Source organism: Neopsephotus bourkii, unplaced genomic scaffold (genome assembly GCF_033783945.1).
Source record: "Neopsephotus bourkii isolate Nb327-2 ecotype Australia unplaced genomic scaffold, CSIRO-AGI_Nbou_v1 NB_1328, whole genome shotgun sequence".
NCBI lineage: Eukaryota > Metazoa > Chordata > Aves > Psittaciformes > Psittacidae > Neopsephotus > Neopsephotus bourkii.
Window position 1 is genome coordinate 2,118,383 of NW_026901808.1, and position 19,933 is coordinate 2,138,315.

At 43.4% G+C, this 19,933-nt stretch overlaps 2 protein-coding genes across 8 annotated transcripts in view; both read left to right on the forward strand.

The window, feature by feature from the left end:
• Positions 1-10,813, forward strand: part of ATXN7L1 (ataxin 7 like 1) — a 114,350-nt gene extending 103,537 nt beyond the window's left edge. For 6 of the 7 annotated variants that reach the window (XM_061366276.1, XM_061366278.1, XM_061366281.1 and 3 more), the window contains 3 exons: positions 454-1,408; positions 5,523-5,597; positions 8,335-10,813. In XM_061366276.1, the coding sequence (XP_061222260.1) occupies positions 454-1,408; positions 5,523-5,597; positions 8,335-8,376 (1,072 nt within the window). In that variant the 3' untranslated portion in view covers positions 8,377-10,813. The remainder of the gene's footprint in view (positions 1-453; positions 1,409-5,522; positions 5,598-8,334) is intronic. The other variant, XM_061366277.1, reaches the window with a different exon arrangement.
• A 7,392-nt stretch (positions 10,814-18,205) lies between these two features.
• Positions 18,206-19,739, forward strand: EFCAB10 (EF-hand calcium binding domain 10). The gene is made up of 4 exons (XM_061366284.1): positions 18,206-18,378; positions 18,519-18,683; positions 18,913-18,997; positions 19,431-19,739. Exons 1-4 carry the CDS (start codon positions 18,279-18,281, stop codon positions 19,465-19,467), a joined length of 387 nt encoding a protein of 128 aa, XP_061222268.1. The 5' UTR covers positions 18,206-18,278; the 3' UTR covers positions 19,468-19,739.
• Positions 19,740-19,933: the final 194 nt, after the last annotated feature.

Below are 19,933 nucleotides of genomic sequence, written 5' to 3' on the forward strand. Positions count from 1 at the left end.
CATGGTTCTTTATCTGATCAGCCTCTGTTAGGTCTCCGCTGCCTTCACAGATTTAATGTGCCCCATTTCAAAAGTAATTTTTAGGAAAATGTACTTCACAATCCAGCTTTCCCGAATTTTTGCAGTATTAAAACACTTGTGGGTTGGGGTTTGTTGTTTGTATTAAATCCCAAGGAAACCTCATAATGGAATTGCAGGTTAAAAAAGAGGGAGGAAAAATCACAAGCAAAAGCGTTTTTAAGCTGTAGAATGCAGAGCTAATTTTGACTGGTGAATATGAAAATACATGTGAATAGGTATCAAAATTGGAATGATCGAGGTTTGCCTTTTTTAACAAGTTGGTCCTTCTCAGAAGTTGTTTCCCATCTGCATTGTTCAGATGGAATTTTTTATGTATCTAAATGTTTTCTTCTTTTTTCTCTTTTCCCCTCCCCGTCCCTCTTCTTTCTTTAGGAAAATTCCTCCTGCGGCAGATAGTCCCATGCCTTCTCCAGCAGCACATGTCTCCACTCCTTTTCCAGCGTCAGTCTTACAGCCTTTCAGCACCCCCAGTGCGGTGTATATTCCTTCAACACCTATCAGTTCCAGAATCACTTCTTCTTCTTACCTAATGACATCAGCCATGTTATCAAATGCAGCCTTTGTGACAACATCGGATACGAATTCCATTATGTCACACACTACAGCTTTTCCTCACGTGGCTGCAAGCCTAAGTATCATGGACTCAACTTTCAAAGCACCATCAGCTGTGTCACCCGTGCCAGCAGTCATCCCTTCCCCATCCCACAAGCCATCCAAAACAAAAACCAGCAAATCCTCAAAAGTGAAAGACCTGTCATCTCGGGGTGATGAGTCTTCAAGTAACAAAAAGAAAAAGCCGCAGTCATCGTCCTCATCATCGTCCTCATCCTCGTTATCTTTGCAGACATCTTCCTCGTCTTCATTTTCAGGGTCCCACAAAAAGAACTGTGTCCTGAACCCCAGTTCAACTTTGAACTCCTATCAGGCTACATCTTCCTATAACAGTATGTCTGTGCACAATACAAATAACGGAACAAGCCCACTCAGTGCCAAATCGGAGCCCTCAGGACGGACTTCACTATCAAGTAGTTCAACAGACTCAGTGAAACATATGAGCATGGTAGTAAGCAGTATTGACTCTTCTAATCTGTCTGTATCTTCTCTTGTGCATCACTCAGGGGACCACTCCCTGGGAGCACATAACGCAGTGTCTTCTCTACCCCTTTCTTTTGACAAATCAGAAGGAAAAAAACGTAAAAACTCTAGTTCTAGTAGCAAAGCCTGTAAAATCACTAAAATGCCTGGTATGAATAGTGTTCATAGAAAGAGCACTGCCAACCTTATTTCTGCGGTGCCAGATCCTACAAGCAGCTCCATCTCTCGGCAGGTAAGGGACTCTTCCAGTTATTTTTATGCAGGTCATGTCTGATTTGAAATACTTCATGCACTCTTAAAAGAAAATACTGTGTTTGCTTCAGGTTGCTTTCCATCACACAACTTACTTTCTAGGTTAATACAGGAACATATTTGTATTTGTTTTGTACCAATCAGAGAAAGATGTTTTTAGAGTTTTAAAATATATATATATATATCTACTTTCGTAAATATTTTAATGAGATTTTTTATTCAATTAATAAAGTAGCCATTTGTATCTCTGAAAGTGAAATGGAATGTCCAGAATGGATAAAGAATTTTTAGAGATTAATTTTTTTACCTTAATTCTCATCTCTGAAATAAATGGTGTCATTAAAACAGGAAGATAAGAGTCAGCATTTCTGTTTATTTCTTTTTCCCAAACTTGTGGCTGATTCATTTCTTAATGTTACACAAGTCTCCTCTTTGCTCTGATATATAAGGCTTACATCTACCTTTCCCCTCGAGAGGGTCTCAGGTGCCTGACCTCAAGTGCTGTTTCCTGTTTGAAACAGGAAACATGAAGAAATTAAGATCTTAATGAAGATGACCTTTAACATTTGGTTATCTTTTGTAGTGTGCCTGTGTTCAGAATATTAAGTCAATGCAGCAGATAAGGTTACACGTTCTTACTTCACTGTCACTAGCACTAGAGCTTCGACTGCTCTTTCTTTGTTGTTATATAAGGACAAAAGTATATGTGAAGTAAAATTTGGTGGAAGAACTGCCAATATGATCTTTATAATGATCTACTGTTTGTTCTTCTGCTGTGTCCAGTGCTGTGCATTGCACAGAAAACACAGCTTGGCCCAGGCGTCTGGAAGACAAAACCATAGAAAATAGAATACCTTAGAAAATCCAGAGAAGGGAGCTAAGGAAGACTTTGTTTGTTTGTGAAACTCTCATTTCCAAAGGATGTTGCATATAAAATGGAATTTGGAAATGGAGAGGGTAGGGTCTTGAGCAAAGAAATCCTAAGTATTAGCAGACAGAAATGGGGGTAGCAGAGGGGGATAAATGAATTGTAAAACTGGTACAGCAGACAGAATGAAGATCTCAGAGAATGGCTTAGCAATGTATTTTGTCTTTCCAACTTCCAGCAGAGGTGCAACTGAGATGACTTGTTTGGCTTTTGAAAATGGATAGTGGCATTGTCTTTCTGTTTTAAGCCTTTTAAATGTGTCCTGCAAAGAGAACTGATCTCTAAGTCACTGCAGTCAGTGGAGGATGCTGTAAGCTTTCCATTCTGTCACACATCTGATTTTTGAAATACGTGTGGGCCCAAAAAGATTAAATTGCCCTGAGATACATGATCTCAAGTGGGAAGAAAAAATAAGTACAAATGGTTGCTTTGGTACAAACATGGGTAGTAGGAAATGGATTGTATCGTCTTTTCACAGTACACAGACTGCATCTGTAGCTAGAGCCATCTGATGAAGGTTTACAGCTATACGCAGGAGGTTCTGAGTTCCAATTTGGGCTCCCCCAGTGATTCAGTCTGTTCCTGTGGGACTTCCCTGTTCGGTTTTGCTGTCTTTCAGCAGGTTGCACACTAATAGAAGTAAAACCTCAGAGGATCAGTCAGACATCTTTTCTGAGTATTTGTAAAGATGTAATTCACACTAATATCTTCTTCTTTAAGTCAAAGCTTAAATATACGTAATGTGTAATGAAATGCAGATTTTTAAACAAGTTTTTCTATACACATACAGGCGCATGCACATATATACACACATACATGCATATACGTGCGTATATATATATGAAAGTTAGTCACACTTTCCTCTTGCGCTGCTGGTCTTTGGAGCTACATTAGTAATCAAAAATACGAGATAAAGTGGAGTTTGTGTTTCAGGTGTCTGGCTAGCAGCTCATTGTCTCTGACAAGGATGCAGAATTGTATGTGGTACAAAATAGACGTTTCCTACTGTTTATTTGTGCTCTAAATAAATGAAATTTGTACCCACTGAAGCATATGGGTCAAATAATATTCCATACTCTACAAGTGAATATTAAAGCTCTGGAGAATACAATACTTGAAATCACTTTTAAGTTGTGCTGGTTTGACTTTCAGTGTTCTAGAAATGCAATCCCAGTAAAAATTACACCAGAAAAATCAGTATTACTTAAAATCTTGCCCCTGTTCCCTGATGTAATAGGGCAAATTAAATTAAGAGACTAAGAACACAGGAAGGAGATCAAGTCACATAGGCTCAGTCTGGGTTTTTTTCTAATTCAGTTCAAGTCTGGCGTAGATAGATAATAACTGAAAGTGTTACAGTTGGGGTTTGAAGCATACTTTATTGTTAAAAGAGGGAAAAAAAAAAAAAAAGAAAAGGATTTGAGCCTTGGCCTCACCCTAGTCCTTTTGCAATGGTGTTGCCATCATTAAAGACCCAACACGACTGGGAATCATTCTTATCTTCATGGAGTACTATAACTGCTCAGTCTGCCTGAGTCACCCTCCTGTCTGGGGCACTGCAATCTGTGCTGCTCCCTGCTTTGTCCCATGTCCAGAGCCAAGCTGTTAATTGTAACAGCACTGCATGAATGAAAGCCTAAACAGGCCGAACATTCCCTCTCACGATTCTAGGATCTCAGCAAGTGAATTTCCTAGTGGTTGTTGTGGATTTTATTAGAGAAGGGTTTATGGATGTTCTAATGGTGGTTGTAGAGAAGGAAGGTTTGCAGCATCATGATGTTCTGAGTGGCTAAGAAAGATTTTACAAGGCTGTGTATCTTTGGGTCAGTATTTGTATACTGAGGAAAAGCACATTACTACCTGGAGAGCAGCTGTGGCATGCAAAACAGCAAGCTAAAGGGACGAGGACAGGCAGAGGCCTAGCCTTTTACTCTTTGTGCACCTCGGGAGCTGCCTTAGAACTGGCTGTAAATAAAAACTTTAAACACTTCTGGATAGCATGTGAAGTGAGAACACAGTTTTAAACAGTTACAGTGTGAGAAAGGCTGATATGGAGAGGGAGACAAAGGCTGCCTTTCATATACATGTGAGATGGCAAAATAACAAATGATGTTGCAGAAGAGAAGGAGAAAACCAATGTTGGTGAACACCCCGCCAGGCAGTGCCATAGTCCAGTCTATTCAGTAAGAAACTTGGAACTGCATTTCTCACTGTTCAGAAGGCAGGTCCTTGCTACCTCTCAACCAAATAGTTAAAATTGATGTTGCTTGAAGTCCACTGACCTTGTGAATAACTGTTCAAACTCCAGTCATCTGTCCTTTGCAGGCAGGTGTCCATGGGTCATTTCTGTCAGCCTTGTAACCCCTGAGGAACTGCTCCTCTGACTTAACAGCTGGCTCCCCTTTTGTACCACCACAGAAATATCTACGCTATGTCTATGGGTCGTTGTAGAAAAACCTCAGGCAGACTGCTCTTGCAGAGTGCTGTAATGCCTCAAGCATTGAAATAAGCAGATTGACTATTGCAATGTTTCAACAAGGTACTTTTAAGACATGTGTGTGTACTGTCAGTTTGCACTCATTCCCAAAGAAATTCTCTGATGCAGTAAATTCATATAACTGTAAATTTAAACCTCTGGAGTTTGATTCTTCTGGTTAATATTTGCATTATTGAGGAGTGGTAATAAATGAAGATTCTGTAAGGGAGAAAACGGAATACCTTGGCATGCTGTGGTGCTTGGCCTCTTGCTTTCAACTCCCCAGGAGCAGGGAGGGTCTCTGGGCAGGAGTCTGTGAGGGTGAGCACTCTCTGCTCTGGCAGTGGCTGGCAAGCTGCTGCACTAAGTGACTCCAGGAACTAGGCAAACTGCCATTTCAGTGTAGGGAGGTGTGGCTTTGCAATCTATATTCCCTAGGTAACTGTTTCTTACGTTGTTTTCTGACCTGTAATAGTATTTATGTGCCTTTTGAGAATTTATTTAAAGCATACAGGCTCTGACAGATAATTGTGATTCTACCTAAAGTGTATCTTTTGCCATAGCAAAATACCTGTGTTCCAAATGCGAAGCAATTAGTGCCACTTTACACAGGAAAGAGAAAGCCATTTCCAGCATCTGTGTTCAACTGACAAATATGCCTCTCAATACTGCTCAATTAATGTCTTTCAGATTGGAAAAAATAGCAGTGTAGCTTTGTCACAATCCAGTCCTTCGAGTACATCAAACCCTGTACACAACAGACAAGTAAGTTGCTTTAAAACAAAAGTGTCTGTAAGCAGTTTTGAAATACTTTATACTGTAAAACCTTAAAATACCATGTCTTTATGAAGACAGTTCCTTATAGAAGCTGTCTTCCGGTGAACTGACATTAGATTTCTCCTCTCACATAATTTTTTTTCCAGCTATTTTCTCCTCCGAGATTTATGAATAGCAAGTTTCCTGCTTGTTTTGTACCTGCAGTACACCTCAGGTTGGCTTACATGCTGTTCGCTGGCTGTTGCTTTGGTGTGATACAAGCTGAGCAGCAGCAGCACTGTCTGCACAAGATCCAGCTTAGGCAGATGTGGGGTTTCTGTCCAGCCTCTCCTGCTGAGCGAGATGGCACAGCAGAGTCCCCACACTGGCACAGGAGGGACATCATTTAAAAATAGTCCACAAGTGAAAGCAGGAGGGAGGACAGGCCAGGACAGAGAAAACAGGCATTAAAAATACTTTGGATCAGTCACATCATAAGATGAACTGCCAAACAGTATAGTTATTGTTTTCTTTTGGTGCTGAATGCAAAGCAGCGCATAGAACTGCTGTGAAGGGAAAGGAGTGGCAAGTTTCTTCATACTTCTAGGGACTGGCGTTTTCCTGTGTGAGACACTGTTATCCACCTGCCAGTAACAACCATGGGATAAAGCTGTTCTGAAGTGCAAAGCTGCTTTTGCTTCAACCTCCTGCTCCAATGTTAGTGTAAAATATATGTTAAAGGAGGAGCAGGGTATGTTGGGATCAGTTGCCTACATCCCGTGGGGAAAACCTAACAGAAAACATTCATTTTGTGGCAGCCTTCTGTAAACAGAGGCTATTGCTGAGCTCTTCATCTGCCTGTTTCTGCAACTTTATCAAAAACAGAAGTGTTCATCACTTGGTTGAAGCTCCACAAGCTCCTTATTGTTCAGATGATGTTTCTGTCAGTGTGGTAGCTGATTATGGAGCTCAGAATACAAATACAAAAAAACATTAAGATGTATTAAGTGTTATTAAACTTTTTTTTAACTCTAACACAAGATTTTAGCGTTTGGAACCATGTGTAATGATTGCCTATCTAATAAATGCTTGTCACTGTCAAAACAAACCTGAGCTGCTTTGTTGACAGCTTTCATCTCCAATCTAGTAACTGAATAGACTCAAAATAAAACTTCAGTCTAAAAGCATGCTATAATATTTCTTTATAAAAGGCGTTACTAATTAGGTAACAATAAGAGGATCTGCAAGTAAATGCTGTGTCAGTAAATACATTACTGGAGGAACATGAGCTCTCTTGTTTTTAATGTTCGTGTTATAACTGTGATAATCAGAGAGTCCAAGTGAAGTGAGGTGTGTAGGCAGAGACAATCTCTGCTATATGCTGGGGCTCAGAGTTGGAAAATGAAGCAAATTTTCATGAATACAACTCAGAACAACAGACTTTTAACAATGCAGTTGAAGTAGAATTGCAGCTGTCAAGCTAAATGTGCTTGTAGAGCAGTTACTGGCCTGCCTCCATTGTGCTGCCTGCTCAGGCAATCTCTTGGGGTTATCTGCTAGTCCATAGGAGGAGTAAGAAGGGAGATTGTTGTCCCTTAAGAGAAGGGAGAGGGGTTCTTAGTTCCACGTGGGGTTGACTGACTGGGTGAGAGTGAGGATTTGGGAAGCTGCAGAAGGCTTGTCAACCCAGCCTCGTTCAGACGTGGTCACCTGCATGCAGTCCTACTGCATGGGAAAGGCAGCTTCCTGCTCACCTTCCAGCCTAAGTGCTCTGAACCTTCCAAAGCAGCAGTGCTCTGAAAGTCACCTGCCACCTGTAACTGGGTGATTCTCAGTACTAAGTTGTGAGATAAAGGTGCCTGTCACAGTTCTGGTTTCACACTAGTGGTTTCTTTCTGTCATTTGCTGCATCTGTGGAAGCCTGCTGTACTCTGAGGTACTCCTGGGGGGACTGGTGGAGTGTGAGGATAACTCTTGTGTGCCTGGCTGCTCTCTCCCATCACCTTAAACTTGGTCAGGTTAAACTCGGGCAAATTGTTCTCAGTTCATGTTTAATTGGAACATTGCTGCGTCTGTTTGAAACCTGAACAGGGGCTTGTATACAGAAAAGCGTGGCTGGTTTTCCAGCTGTTGTTGCTTTAAAAAAGATAATACTTTTCCCTACAAAAACTACTTGGTTTTTAACAAACATTAAGGGAATAGTAGTTTTATGGTCAAATTATTTGTGCCTGTTAATGCAAATTTTCACAAGCTTGTTTTCTTCAGTTTTTATCCTTGTTCTAGGTTTGTAACTAATCAAGTGTTTTTGTCTTCATAGTGCCTGAATGTGTTAACATTTCAAGACCTCTGTATGTGGTGTTCTTTAAATACTGAGTAACTAGATCATTGTATTAAGGGAGGTGACAAGGTGTATGCTGTATGGGGATTCCTTTTGCATGGAAACATGCTGTGTAGAGGAAAAGATTCTTGAGAGTTGTCTGTTTAATTGTTCCTCTTTATTTGTAATGATACACCGAGTTAATGAACATGAGATCCACCAAAGCTTACTGAAAGCAGACAGTGCCAAAAGGAAATACACTGTTTATTCAGAGCAGTTCCTTTCCTTAAATGTAATGAGTAAACAAGGAGGGAATTCAGTTCAGAGACTTGAAATAAATTCCTGCTCTGAGTTGTGTCAGATGTTATTAAGTTTTCTGTGCTGGAAGGCATTCTGTGATTTTGAACCTGGCTCTGGTTTCTCTTCTAGAAGACGTCAAACCGGACTGGTAGAATAAGGACTCTTCCATGACAAGGAAAAGGAACCAGCCTATAATCTCTAGCTCTCAGCAGCCCTACGCCACAGGGTTTTTCTTTTCTATGTCCTGCAGATGGATTTAACCTTTTATGAATTTGTGGTTTTAAAGAGAATTAAATTTACAGACAACTGTAATAGTGACTTGTTTAGTTTTTCACTTGTATTTGTCACTGATCTGTGCGTTCTGCTTCGTTATGTTTCATGCCTTTTAAAGCTGTTAGCGTTGCAATGCTCCCTTTGTTTCCTTACCAGAACACAATGGACATTCCAAGAAACAAAAGAAATCCAGATCATAATTTGAATTATTTTAAAGGATCTCCAAATGTTTTCATGAAATAAAAATTACAGTAATTCTGTATTTAAGCTTGTCCTATGGATAAAAATGGAGTGCATTTCTTAGTAACTTGCAAACAGCTGGGGCACTGCAACTTTAGGGACTAATCCTGACTGGTGCTCTGTACCTACAGCATTTAATAACTTCAATGGGAATTCTAAGTGTTCAGCCTCTTCCAGGGTCAGGCTCTTAAGGAACCTCCACTTGAATCAATGCAGAGCGGATTTTTGCACCAAACTGTAGTTAACGTTATCAGGGGCTCCATGTGTAACATCCCCGTATCCCGGCGGATTCGTGGACCCTCAAAATCATGGCACTTGATAACTTCAGTGAACAGTTTGGGTTTGCAAGGGCAGGAGTTGAGCAGATTGGCTTGCATTAATAGAATTGCACTGACAGTGTTTCTTATAGGATTACTGAATAATTTTTTTAATAAAAGATAGATTTTTTTAATCAGGAAGCCAATACTGGAACAATAGAACAGAGCAGTTAATTTTTCTTTCTACAGTGTTAAAAGTGCACTTATATGCTGGTTTATTTACATCTTGGGGGGGGGGGGACGGGGACGGGACAAGAGACTGCAAATAGGGAGATTATTACTACTTTCTTTTTTAAAAAAAGAAGGCTTAAGGCAAATTTTAAGGTTAAAAAAAGTTGAAGCAATTATAAACAAGGTCGGACCCTTTGAAAAAAGTTTAGAAATATTCTTAAAGTAAATTTTTATAGTGTTAATTTTGTAATAATTTATGGTTTGCTATACTTCAGAGCTAACTGACCGCCATAGTTTCAGGAACAGTATGAAACTTAGGAAAGGTGAAGCAATGTTTATATTTTTAAGATGTTCTTTGAATTATGTTTTTATTGTACATTTCTTCAGACTGAAAAAAAAAATATGTGTACATATCTTGGTTATTTTTGCACAATTTTTGTCTCGTTCAGTTGTAGGAGCAGTGCTGTGTGGATTATTTTCTTTCTTTAATTTATTTTGAGTTATAAAACTGCAGGAGTCTCAAAATCTCAGTCACAAAGTCATCCTCTGTAACCAATGAACTGCTATTTCTGGTGGTTGAGGGAAAACAGTGGTTGGGAGATTCAGTGGTTGCTTCTGAGAAATAATGCTAATCAATGACTGAAGGAGCGATTTTGTAGTTTTTAGGAAGCTTTAGCTCTACCCATGCATCTTTTAATTGGAAAGCTGGAAAATGGAGCCTGTCCTTCGAATGCTGCTTAAGTGTTTTTTCAACTGGCTTACACCTGACAGCATTTCAGGAGAGCTGAGTGTGAACTAAAACCCCACGGTGTTCTTTCATCATCAGAGAGTCATTATTTAATTCTGTGGATCCAAAATTTCAGCCTGCAAAGTGAAATGGAAGTAAACATTGGGAAAAAAATCCGGAGACAAACTGGACCAGCCTATAATGCATTCTTAGCGTAGCATTCACTCGGTAGTTCTTTTTCTTCCCCATTTGCCTGAAAATCGTGTGATTTGTTTCCAGCAATAGAGGCTCAGAAGCTTTGGTTGTTACACATTCGCAATGCATAGGCCCGTCAGCCATAAAAAGCAACTTGGATAACTTGTATGCCTTCTTTTGTATCGATGTAACAGTTGTACATAGTGCTGATCGACCTTTGTAGAGAATAGTTTATACAGCATATTCTATTATTGCTGATTCTCAGTGAACTATTGTTTTAAAAAAAAGAAGAAAAAAAGAAATTTTTCTATTTACACCTTATATTTTGTTATGCTGTTGACCCATGGCACTTTAACAAAACTCTGTGGGTTTTGCATAGCTGGTCAGTCATGGGATATATTAAATAACTGTTGTTGCACAGAAATGAATTTGCACCTGCTATATTGTGCTTTCCTACTACAGATTTTAGAACCTTTTCCAGAAGACTTTTGAAGAAAGCATGTCCAATCATTCTAAGATTTAAAAAAATGCCATAACTTGTACAGCCAATTTCTTTTCTACAATCCATATTTTGTAACACTAAGTATTTTCATTCTTTGTCCTGCACCTTTATGTATTAGCAGTATCAAATAGAATTCATTCCATGCTTGTGGTAATTGTAAGCAGAATAAATGTCTAAAGTAGGTGTAAATACTAAATTCTATGGCTTACAGTTTAAAAGAGGAAAACCAGAACAAATGTATCTGATTGATACTGCCATGGTTCAGCACCAGGCCTGGAGATATTCTCTAGTGAGCGATTGTATTTTTTGGTTTTTGCTTTCTTTTTTTGGGTGGTTTTTCTTTTTTTTTTTTGGTGGGTTTTTTTTGTTGTTTTTTTTTTTTTTTTTTTAACATGGCTTTGTAAATAAAATAATTTATATGTTTGTAAGAAACAGATGCGTTTGTCATTATTCATCTGTGCAGAGTGACAATGGTAGGTATCATATGCTGAAATACGCTGTGCCCATAGCCAGCACTGAGAACTTGACTGGCAGCACAAAGATCTGCCCAGCTCTGTACAGGGCTGAATTGCTCTGGATTATTTCTGGCCTTCCTGCCTCCAATATGTCTGTTTTTACATGCTAGGACATGGGTGACAATCAGCTTCTGAGGGCTTTGCACTGATAAATTATTTTTCAGTTCCTTTGCTTAGCTGAATGCATTTTCTCATTCCTTATCAGTGTAAATGAACTTGGCTACAGCCACTGGAGTTAGGAATTGTCACTTCAGTGGGCAGTACACATGTAAAACCAGGCTTTTTTATCATTGTTGATACTGAAAATGCAACTTTTATCTTTATTCCTGTTCTGTGTAAAGCCTGTTCCAATTACAGATCAGTGAGACTCAAATGGTCCATTGGGTTGTCAGCTCTGCAGAGAGGACTGCAGTTCTTTCTCTTGTAGCAAACCTCTCTTGCAAATCTGGGGAAGATACAGAGTTCCATGTTCCTGCAGGGAAGATGCGCACAAATAAGGTATCTTCTGTTCTAAAATCAAGACATTTGGACTGCAAGCTGCATTTTTGTATGCATGCACTGAGAACTGGCAGGGGAGGTAGAAAGCTGGGCCTGCAGTACGGGGAACAGTCTTCAGAGGAGAAAACTTTACCTTCTAGGTAAAGCTTTTTGTGTGGTGCCTTGCATGTTCTGATGCTTGTCACAAAAGCTAATCCTGAACTTCCTCTTTACTGTCCAGTCTGTGCCTTGGTCTGTGCTGCCTATAGTTTGAAAACTCTTTTCTTTTGTTAATACTGAGTTTATCTTTTCCAGTACAGAAAACCCCAACATCCCCCTAACAACAGCAGATACTGAAGCTACCTCTGATAGAGTGGTCCCATGAAGAGTGACATTCTATTTGTAAGCTGCTTTGCTATTTCTAGCAGCCGACAGAAATTAAAGCAACAGCTAAGACAATGGAATAGTGCAGCTGTGAGTTATGAGTTGCTTGCCCATGGCCGGCAATGGCTGAAGACCACTGAAATTGTTTTCCAAGTAGGAATCCGAGTAATTCTTTAGCGCTTGCAGGTTTGTTAGAATGATTCACAAGCTGTTCTCTATTTGGAGTTGGTGTCCCCCACCCTTTTTTTGGTTATACAAGTATTTTGCTTGCAGCAGTACTCTTCACTCTTTTGCTTGTGTTATCCAACATGCCCTAAATGCCACCAGTTTGAGAGGGAAGCAGAGCACACTGTAACTTTTTATTCGTTGCACTCTAGGTTTTGTGCTTCTGGTTTTACCACAGAACTATTTATTTTAGCAGAAAGTCATTGGTGTGTGTGCCCAGTATCTGTTTTACTCTTCCAGATCTGTCAGGATTCACAACTGGAAGAAATGCCAAATACTGAGTCCAGAAATACTTGGAGGAGATTCATGCAACGGATTCAGATTTCAGAACACAAGAATGTTTATTGCATGCAAATTTTTATGCTGGTTTGCTCCTTTAATACCTCTTGAGAGCTACTACGCATAACAAGTACAGACCTCTTTTAGGGCATTCTTTCTGATGCAGAAGAAAGACAAAGCTGTTATAATTCAGCAGCAGGTCCCTGTTTGCCTGTTGATTGGAGAATCCATGGTAGATGGTATGGATACTCTCATTCTCATTTGTAATGCACCACAAGTGACAAGGGCTGGATTCTTCTGCGTGTGGTTTTCGGTTGTTTTTGGCTGACCTGCAGAGATACTGAGAGCTGGTCTGTCACCTGCTCTCCCCACAGAAGGGAGAAGGAAAGCTTTAGGGAAGCTTCCCCTGTTTAGAGCGGAGCTTGCCAAAAAAAACAGTCAGGATGAAGGAGAACTTGATTTGTGGGTGGGACACCAGTAGGGATTTGAGATGATGCACAACACTCAGCTGTCCCTTTGCAGACTTCCCAAGCCTGAAGGACGAAATTGAATCTGGGTTTGATTAACTTGGAGCAGTTACTCATGTGGTTTACATGACACCGCAAGAGACCAGTTTTTCAGAGCAGTTGTCTATCATGAACAAAGTGTATTTACAGAATGCTACAGGTGTAAAGGCCCATTGGTATAAATACGGTGAATGGCCACAATGAACTCGTGAGTGAAGTTCTGCAAGTCCCGTGTCTGTCAGCTGATTTCCAGCCTGAACCCTGCTGAGGCAGAGGAGGAAGTGGTGACAGGGTAAGTAACCATCACTGCAGAAAACACACCATCATAGTGCTGATTTGAGAGCTGTGTCATGGGTAAGCAGACAGGTCACTGGAAAAGGATCACTCAGGCCCAGCCTTCTAGCCTTTCCCACCCACTATATCCCACACAATATAGAAGCCTGTTGCCTTAGTTCTGAAGGTACTCTGCACAGCCTATGTAAGAAACTTCCCCTTATGATCAGCTCCACTCTTAAACTGCAACTGTTTGCTTTCCTTTTTCCTTATTTTTGACCATATAATGAGCTGGGGGGAGGGGTTGTCCTGTGGTTTGGGGCTTTTTGGTTGGTTTGCGGGGGGGGGGGAGGGTGGTGTTTATAGGGTTTTTTTTTAACTTCCCTGGGGTTACTCCTTCCGTGTTAATTCTCTTTAGGAGTTGTGTTTGAACCACAAAGCCTGAGCAGTAATACCAGCACACTGGGCTTGCTGCTTCATTACCAAGGAGACACCAGCAAGGTGCAGAAAGCTGGTTTTCACTCATGTTGTTTTGTAGAGACTTCCAAGGCCTGCAGCTTCACCCTGAGCATGGATGCTTCTGAAGAAAAACATTCAAATGCTCCATTTGTGCTCCTTACCCTAGACCAAGCCAAGTGCATGTTTGCAATCAATGCAGACATCGGGAAGTGCTCCAAGACCTCTTTCTAGTAGCTGCTTTTACACGGCACTGACTGAAGCACTGCTATTAAAAAAGACATGTGGAGTTATGGTCAAAACCAGGAAAAGACTGAGGCTATTGATCAGTAACACGAGCCTTTGAAGACACATAACCCACACTTACTTTTGCTTCCTAACTGCATGCCCAGCCTTTCTATTCACAGTGTCTCTCTTTGACTGGGGGTGGTCAGAGAAACCAAGGCGATGGAGATGGATCTCTGATCACCACCACCCTGTGTGGTGTGAACTCACTCTACAGACACTGCTAGAGTAAAAATATCTGTGGTCTTAACAGCTGTAGGCTCAGAGCCACATGTAAACAAAATTGCTGTGTATCTCAAAGAATGAAGGCTCCTGCAAAGCAACTTCTTATTCCTTTGCCTTCAGCAAGAGTCCCACCATGGTTCTAGGATAAGAATTCCTTGGGTTTTCAGTGAACTGGGAAGTGGCTGGTTCTGTATGAACTACATCTCCTGATGCTAAACGAGCATTTTTGTAGCCTCTGACTCGGAAACAGTGACTGGAAGGACTTTTCTACTTCCTGGTATTTCATTTTTCCCATGTATGATTTTTGGTGGCAGGTTTAGTCTTTATTTTGCAGTTGACTGAAGAAAAAAGCCACTCACAGCTTAGCCTTACGGCTGCAGGCTCTTCTTCTTGTGGGCTGGGCTGGCACCACAGCAGAGGCACGAGTAATCCAGGCTACCCCTGCAGTACACCAAGGAGAGCTTCTTGACAGAAGTGCTGCACAAGCTGAGCAGGGCTCTGCTAGACACGCTGCTCACACGTGAGGAAGGGCTGGCTGGGAACACTGACACTGGCAGCAACCTTGGCAGCAGTGGCTGAAAGCAAAGCTGAAGGTTCTGAGGGAAGTGAGGAAGTTGAATCGTGACCCTGGGATTCAGGGGAGCAAATGTCTCCTGCAGACATTTTGTTGGCAGTATCCCACAGAAGGCTGCCCTAAAGGGCCCAAGGGAGCCAGCTGAAGCACAAGAACAGTGCAATCCAACATGCAGGAAGCTGAGCAGACATGGGAGAAGGTCAGCATGGCTGAATGGGGAACTCCTAACTGACATCAAATCCAAAAGGCAAGTATAGAGACAGTGGAAGCAGGGGTGGGCTGCACTGGAGGAGTACAGAAATGCTGCCTAGGCATGCTGGAGCAGGACTAGGAAAGCCAAAGCTCAGCTGGAGCTGGAATTAGTGAGGGATGTGAAGGACACTCTGTACCTTGAACGTGGAAGGAAGGCTAAGTAAAATGTGTGCCAGCTGACCAAAGGACATGGAAACAACTGAGGTACCACTTGGTGCTGCCTTTGCTTCAGGTTTTAACTCAAAAGGACTGTGCTCAGATCCTTGGGCAAAGCCTAGGGACTGAGGTGCTACCAGCATAAGAGGAAGCCTGAGCTAATGACTACTTACCCTGGATCCACGCCAATCTGTGGGGAAGGCTGGGCTTGATGCAAGGCTGCAGGCTGCTATCAGTGCAAGGCTACAATTACCCTTGAAAGATCACAGGGAACAGGGTTCCTAAGGACTGGGAAAAGGCAAAGGCAATGCCCATTTTCAAGGCAGACCCAGAGAGCTACAGGCTGTTCAACCCAACCTCAATCCCATGCACATTATGGAACAAACTCTCCCAGAAGCCATGTCCAAACGATGTGGATTTACCAAGAGGAAGCAATGTCTGACCAACCAGCTGGCTGCCTGTGATGAAATGACTGGCTCCAGGTACTGATCAGAGAGCAGCGAGTGGTGCTTGCTTGGACCTTAGCAAGGCTTCGGCACCATCTGCTTTTGTATTCTTACGGTAAATAGGAGAGATAGGGATCGATGGCATGGACTGTGAGGTGGGTGGCAAATCAGCTCTATGTCAGGGCCTGCAGGGCCAGTGAGCTCTTTGAAGGTCAAGTGGTTGGTTGTTACCAGTAACATGCCTCAGGGGTTAATACTGGGCCAGATAACACTGAAGGGTTTCACTGCCACCCTGGATGCTGGGATGGATTGTTAACTCATGGGTAACAACAGATGGGGGTAGGGAGGTGATTGATACAGTAGGGGCAGGGCTGTCCTTCAGGGAGCTCAGCAGCCTGGAAAATGGGGCTGACAGGAACCTCCCTGTGTTCATCAGAGACAAATGCAGTGTCCTACACCCGGGCGGGAGGCACAGCCCCGTGTCACCAAGTGACTGCAGGAAGAGGGGCCAGCGGATGAGCTGAACATGAGTCAGAAAGGGGTCCTTCACTGTGCTGGCACCACAGCCTCACCCAGCAGTGAGAACGTGGGCAGCAGTCAGAGGAGCTCATTGTCACCTGCTGCTCCTATCCCTTGTGAGCCTGCACCTGCACAGCTGAGGCCAGTTTGGGCCCCCGTGGTACAAGATGCAGCACACTGGAGTGAGGCTGGGGAGTGACACCAACACGATCAGGAGCTGAAGCATACAGTATAGCAGGATATGCTTAAGAACCTTAAGAAGGGGAGAGGGGTCTGAGTGCTGTCCTCAGCTACAAGATAGGTAACTGTAGAAAAGATGGAGCCAGGTGTAGATAATAAACCACATGGTTCATTACCAGAACATTTTTCAAGGAAATAAATTGGGCTTTCTTAGTGAAACAGATTTTTTAAAATACTTTTCCTAGTTGTAAATTAAATTGGGGTTTGCTCTTAGTGATTCTTTTGAACCATTCCTCAGAGAAACACACCTCAATCTGCAGTTCCTGGGTTTATTCATAGAATTCCAGCCTTCAACATACGTATTTCATACTGGTTATCTTTGTTGACCACTAAAGGAGAAACCTCCTTTGCCAGATGCTGTTTTCGCTGTCCCAAACTGCCTCCCTACCTTTCTCTCCAGTCTTTCACCTGCTCCTTCTTTTCCTATCTCTCTTCCCACCCTTAGGTTCCCAGTTTCTTCAAAGTATTTACCATGTCTCTTTTCCTCCTCTCTGCCCAGCTCAAGCTTTACTTTCTTCTCCACGCTTCAATCTGCACTTTCTCCACCACTCTTCAGGACAAAACCTTTGCAAATCCTACTGAAAGGCATAGAAAAGGCAAGTGCAGGGATGGGTGCAGTACCTATGAACTGCATTCCTTGGGACAAGCAGGTTTCTGTCACTGCCAGGCAGCTGTCAAGCGAGGTAAGTTACGAACCTACAGTTCCTCCAGCACTCATCAAGGCTGGAAGCAGTTCATCACTTTAAAACACTACAGGGCATAGCAGAGCACGGCTGTGCAGTCTCTGCAGCTTTGGATGCTGCCTTTCTCCCACACTTTCTCTAAGGAATCTAAGGTGAATTCTATTAATGTCTTGTAGTATTTTAGTTTTGGCAAATAGTTCCATACACGTAGTGCTAGACTTTTCACGGGAATGCTGCTTTTCTTTGCTCTATGCTCATTTATCATTGCCTATTTTTATTTGGTGGCAGATGGCAATGTCTTTGTAGAGTTGCTTGATTTGTTTTTTTTAGTGGGACACAATTATCTTTCGCCTACTCACACGGGGTAGCACCACAAAAGGCTCTGGTGCCTCTTCATCAGGCTGTGCTGCAAGTCTCAACAATGACTGTTAAATGTAACCTTTCTCCGTTGCTAGTGAGTGGTTTGCGTTATCGTACCAGTGGTCATGACCGGCCTTGGAGCAGCCCGCTCTACTGGGAGGTGCCCCCGTGGCAGGGGCTGGAACTGGATGAGCTTTAGGGTCCTTCCAGCGAAAAGCGTGCTATGATTCTACTGTTCTATGGCTCGGCTGAGCACGCACACTCACTCACTAGGTGGCAGCTGAGCAGTTCGCTGTCCTCGCCGAGGTGCTGGGATTGACCAAGCCCACCCTTAGCAAGGGAGCCCAGGCAGCGGTCGGTGGATGGGCGGGAGCGGAGGGTGCTGCGTGCACCCACCGCCTGCGGCGGGAGATGCGGCTGAAGGCGAGAGATTGGCATAAACGTTAAAAACAACAGCGTGCGATTCACCTTCCCTGTGCAGGAGCGCGGCTGCGGTGCACGCCGGTAACGCGCTGGGAGCGATGCTTTGCTGTCCCGGTGCTGACTTCTGCGCGAGTGAAGTTTCTGCTTTCCCCTTCCCACCCTCTGGAGCGGGGCTGCGCAGTCAGCAACGCTCAGGGGCCCCCAGGGCCTCGCCTCACGCCCCGCGAGCCGAGCCCAGCCGCAGCTCCGGCTCCTGGTTACCCGCTCCTCCGTGTGCGATGAGCTCCGGCTCCCTCCCGCCCGCCCTCAGGCAGCCCGGGGAAGGGAGGGGCGGGGCGGGCTGACGGTCGCGGTGTCCCAGCAACGCGGCATGGCGGCGGGCGAGCAGCGGGGCCGGGAGTACCTGCAGCGGCACCGCCTCCCCGAGCTGCTGCACCGCCTCAGCGCGCTCGTGCTCTACCACAGGCCCGGTGGGCGCCGCGGGGCAGGGCGGCTGCAGAGCCCTCGGGAACGGCAGCGGGGGGATGCGGGCGGAGGGAGGGGACTCGAGGCCTTCAGGCCGGCGGCGGCTGAGGGCCCTGTGTCCGTGCGGGATGTTGGTTCTTTGCAGACAGGCCACGCGAGTTCCTGATCCAGGCGCTGGAAAAGGTGAAGGCCGGACGGCGAGCCGAGGGCGAGTACCCGAACCTCATGGACGAGGACAACGTGGTCGCCATGTTCGGCTTGCTGGATGTGGTGGGAGAAGGCCACATAACGGCAGCGCAGTACAGGGAAGGCACGTACCAAATAACGGTGTCTGTCTGCACTGAATCGTTAACACAGTTTCAAAGCTACACCCAGGTTTATTTTACATGTATCTGCACATCTCCGTATGTACAACCCGAAAGTTAGGAAAGTTACATATTTTTAAGTTACCTGTTTCCCTTTTATTATACCTAGGTCACTTCAAGCTGTTAGGCAAGTCTTTGAGGTTAATGTAGGAAATTCTCTTTCCCTAACTCTAGCTCTTAAAACTTTGGGACTGACCACTGAGGATCTACAGATTGAAGACAACGCAGTTATCACCCTGGATGTATTCATGCAGGAAGTGTAAGTTTAACTGAAAGGGCTCCTGGGTGGGGGATATGCACAGGGGATAATTGACTGAGATTCATTTTGATAAAACTATGTAATTAAAGGACTGGCTTTGCAAGGATTAATGGGGTCAGTCAGTGACCAACGTGACCCAAACCCTGCTCTGCGGTTTCCTCAATGCAGACCTCTCGATCAGCTGCCCCTCAGGTCAGACAGACGCCATCAGGTGGCCCAGGGGGTCAAATCCTGGTTTAGAAATGTGAAACAGCAAGGCAGCATTGCAGGGGTGGTACCACAGCTGTAGGTGAAACAAGCTCGGAGTTACAATGATTTCTCATGTCAAGGCATGGTTCTAGGGGCAATTTCTTGGTAACTGTTGCAATCTCTGAAAGGAATCAAAATAATAACCCTCAGTGCTATCTGACCAAAATTTTCTGGTTTTTTTTAGGAAGAAAAGGATGCTGGAGAGCTGGGCTGTGCATTAGCTTCAGTCTGATATACGTATTAAAAAAGGCATCGTGCTCAATTCTTTCCTGGTTTGGCAGCAGTGGAGAACTCATTTAAGCAGTACCCTCTTTTTCTCCCCCCCACCCTGTCAAAGCAACCACCTGAAAAGGACCAATGGCAAGAACTTGTTCATGATTACCACCTCATGGAGGAGTGGCATTTGAGAACTGCTTTTCTTAATACACCACCATATTTATGTAATTTTTAGGGAGAAAGTTGTAAAAAAAATAATTAGGATGAATAAAGACAACCCATTAACACAGTCCTTTGTTCCTACCTTCTCTGTTCAAGTTTATACACATTTTAACACAGAACACCTATTACCTGGGCTGTAGAGTTGTAAAACGTGTTCAAGTGAAGGTGGATCAGTTCACAGGGAGGAGCTGCCCACATCATTCATACACAGGTGTACTTAAAGCACACACATTGGCAGGGCAGACATAC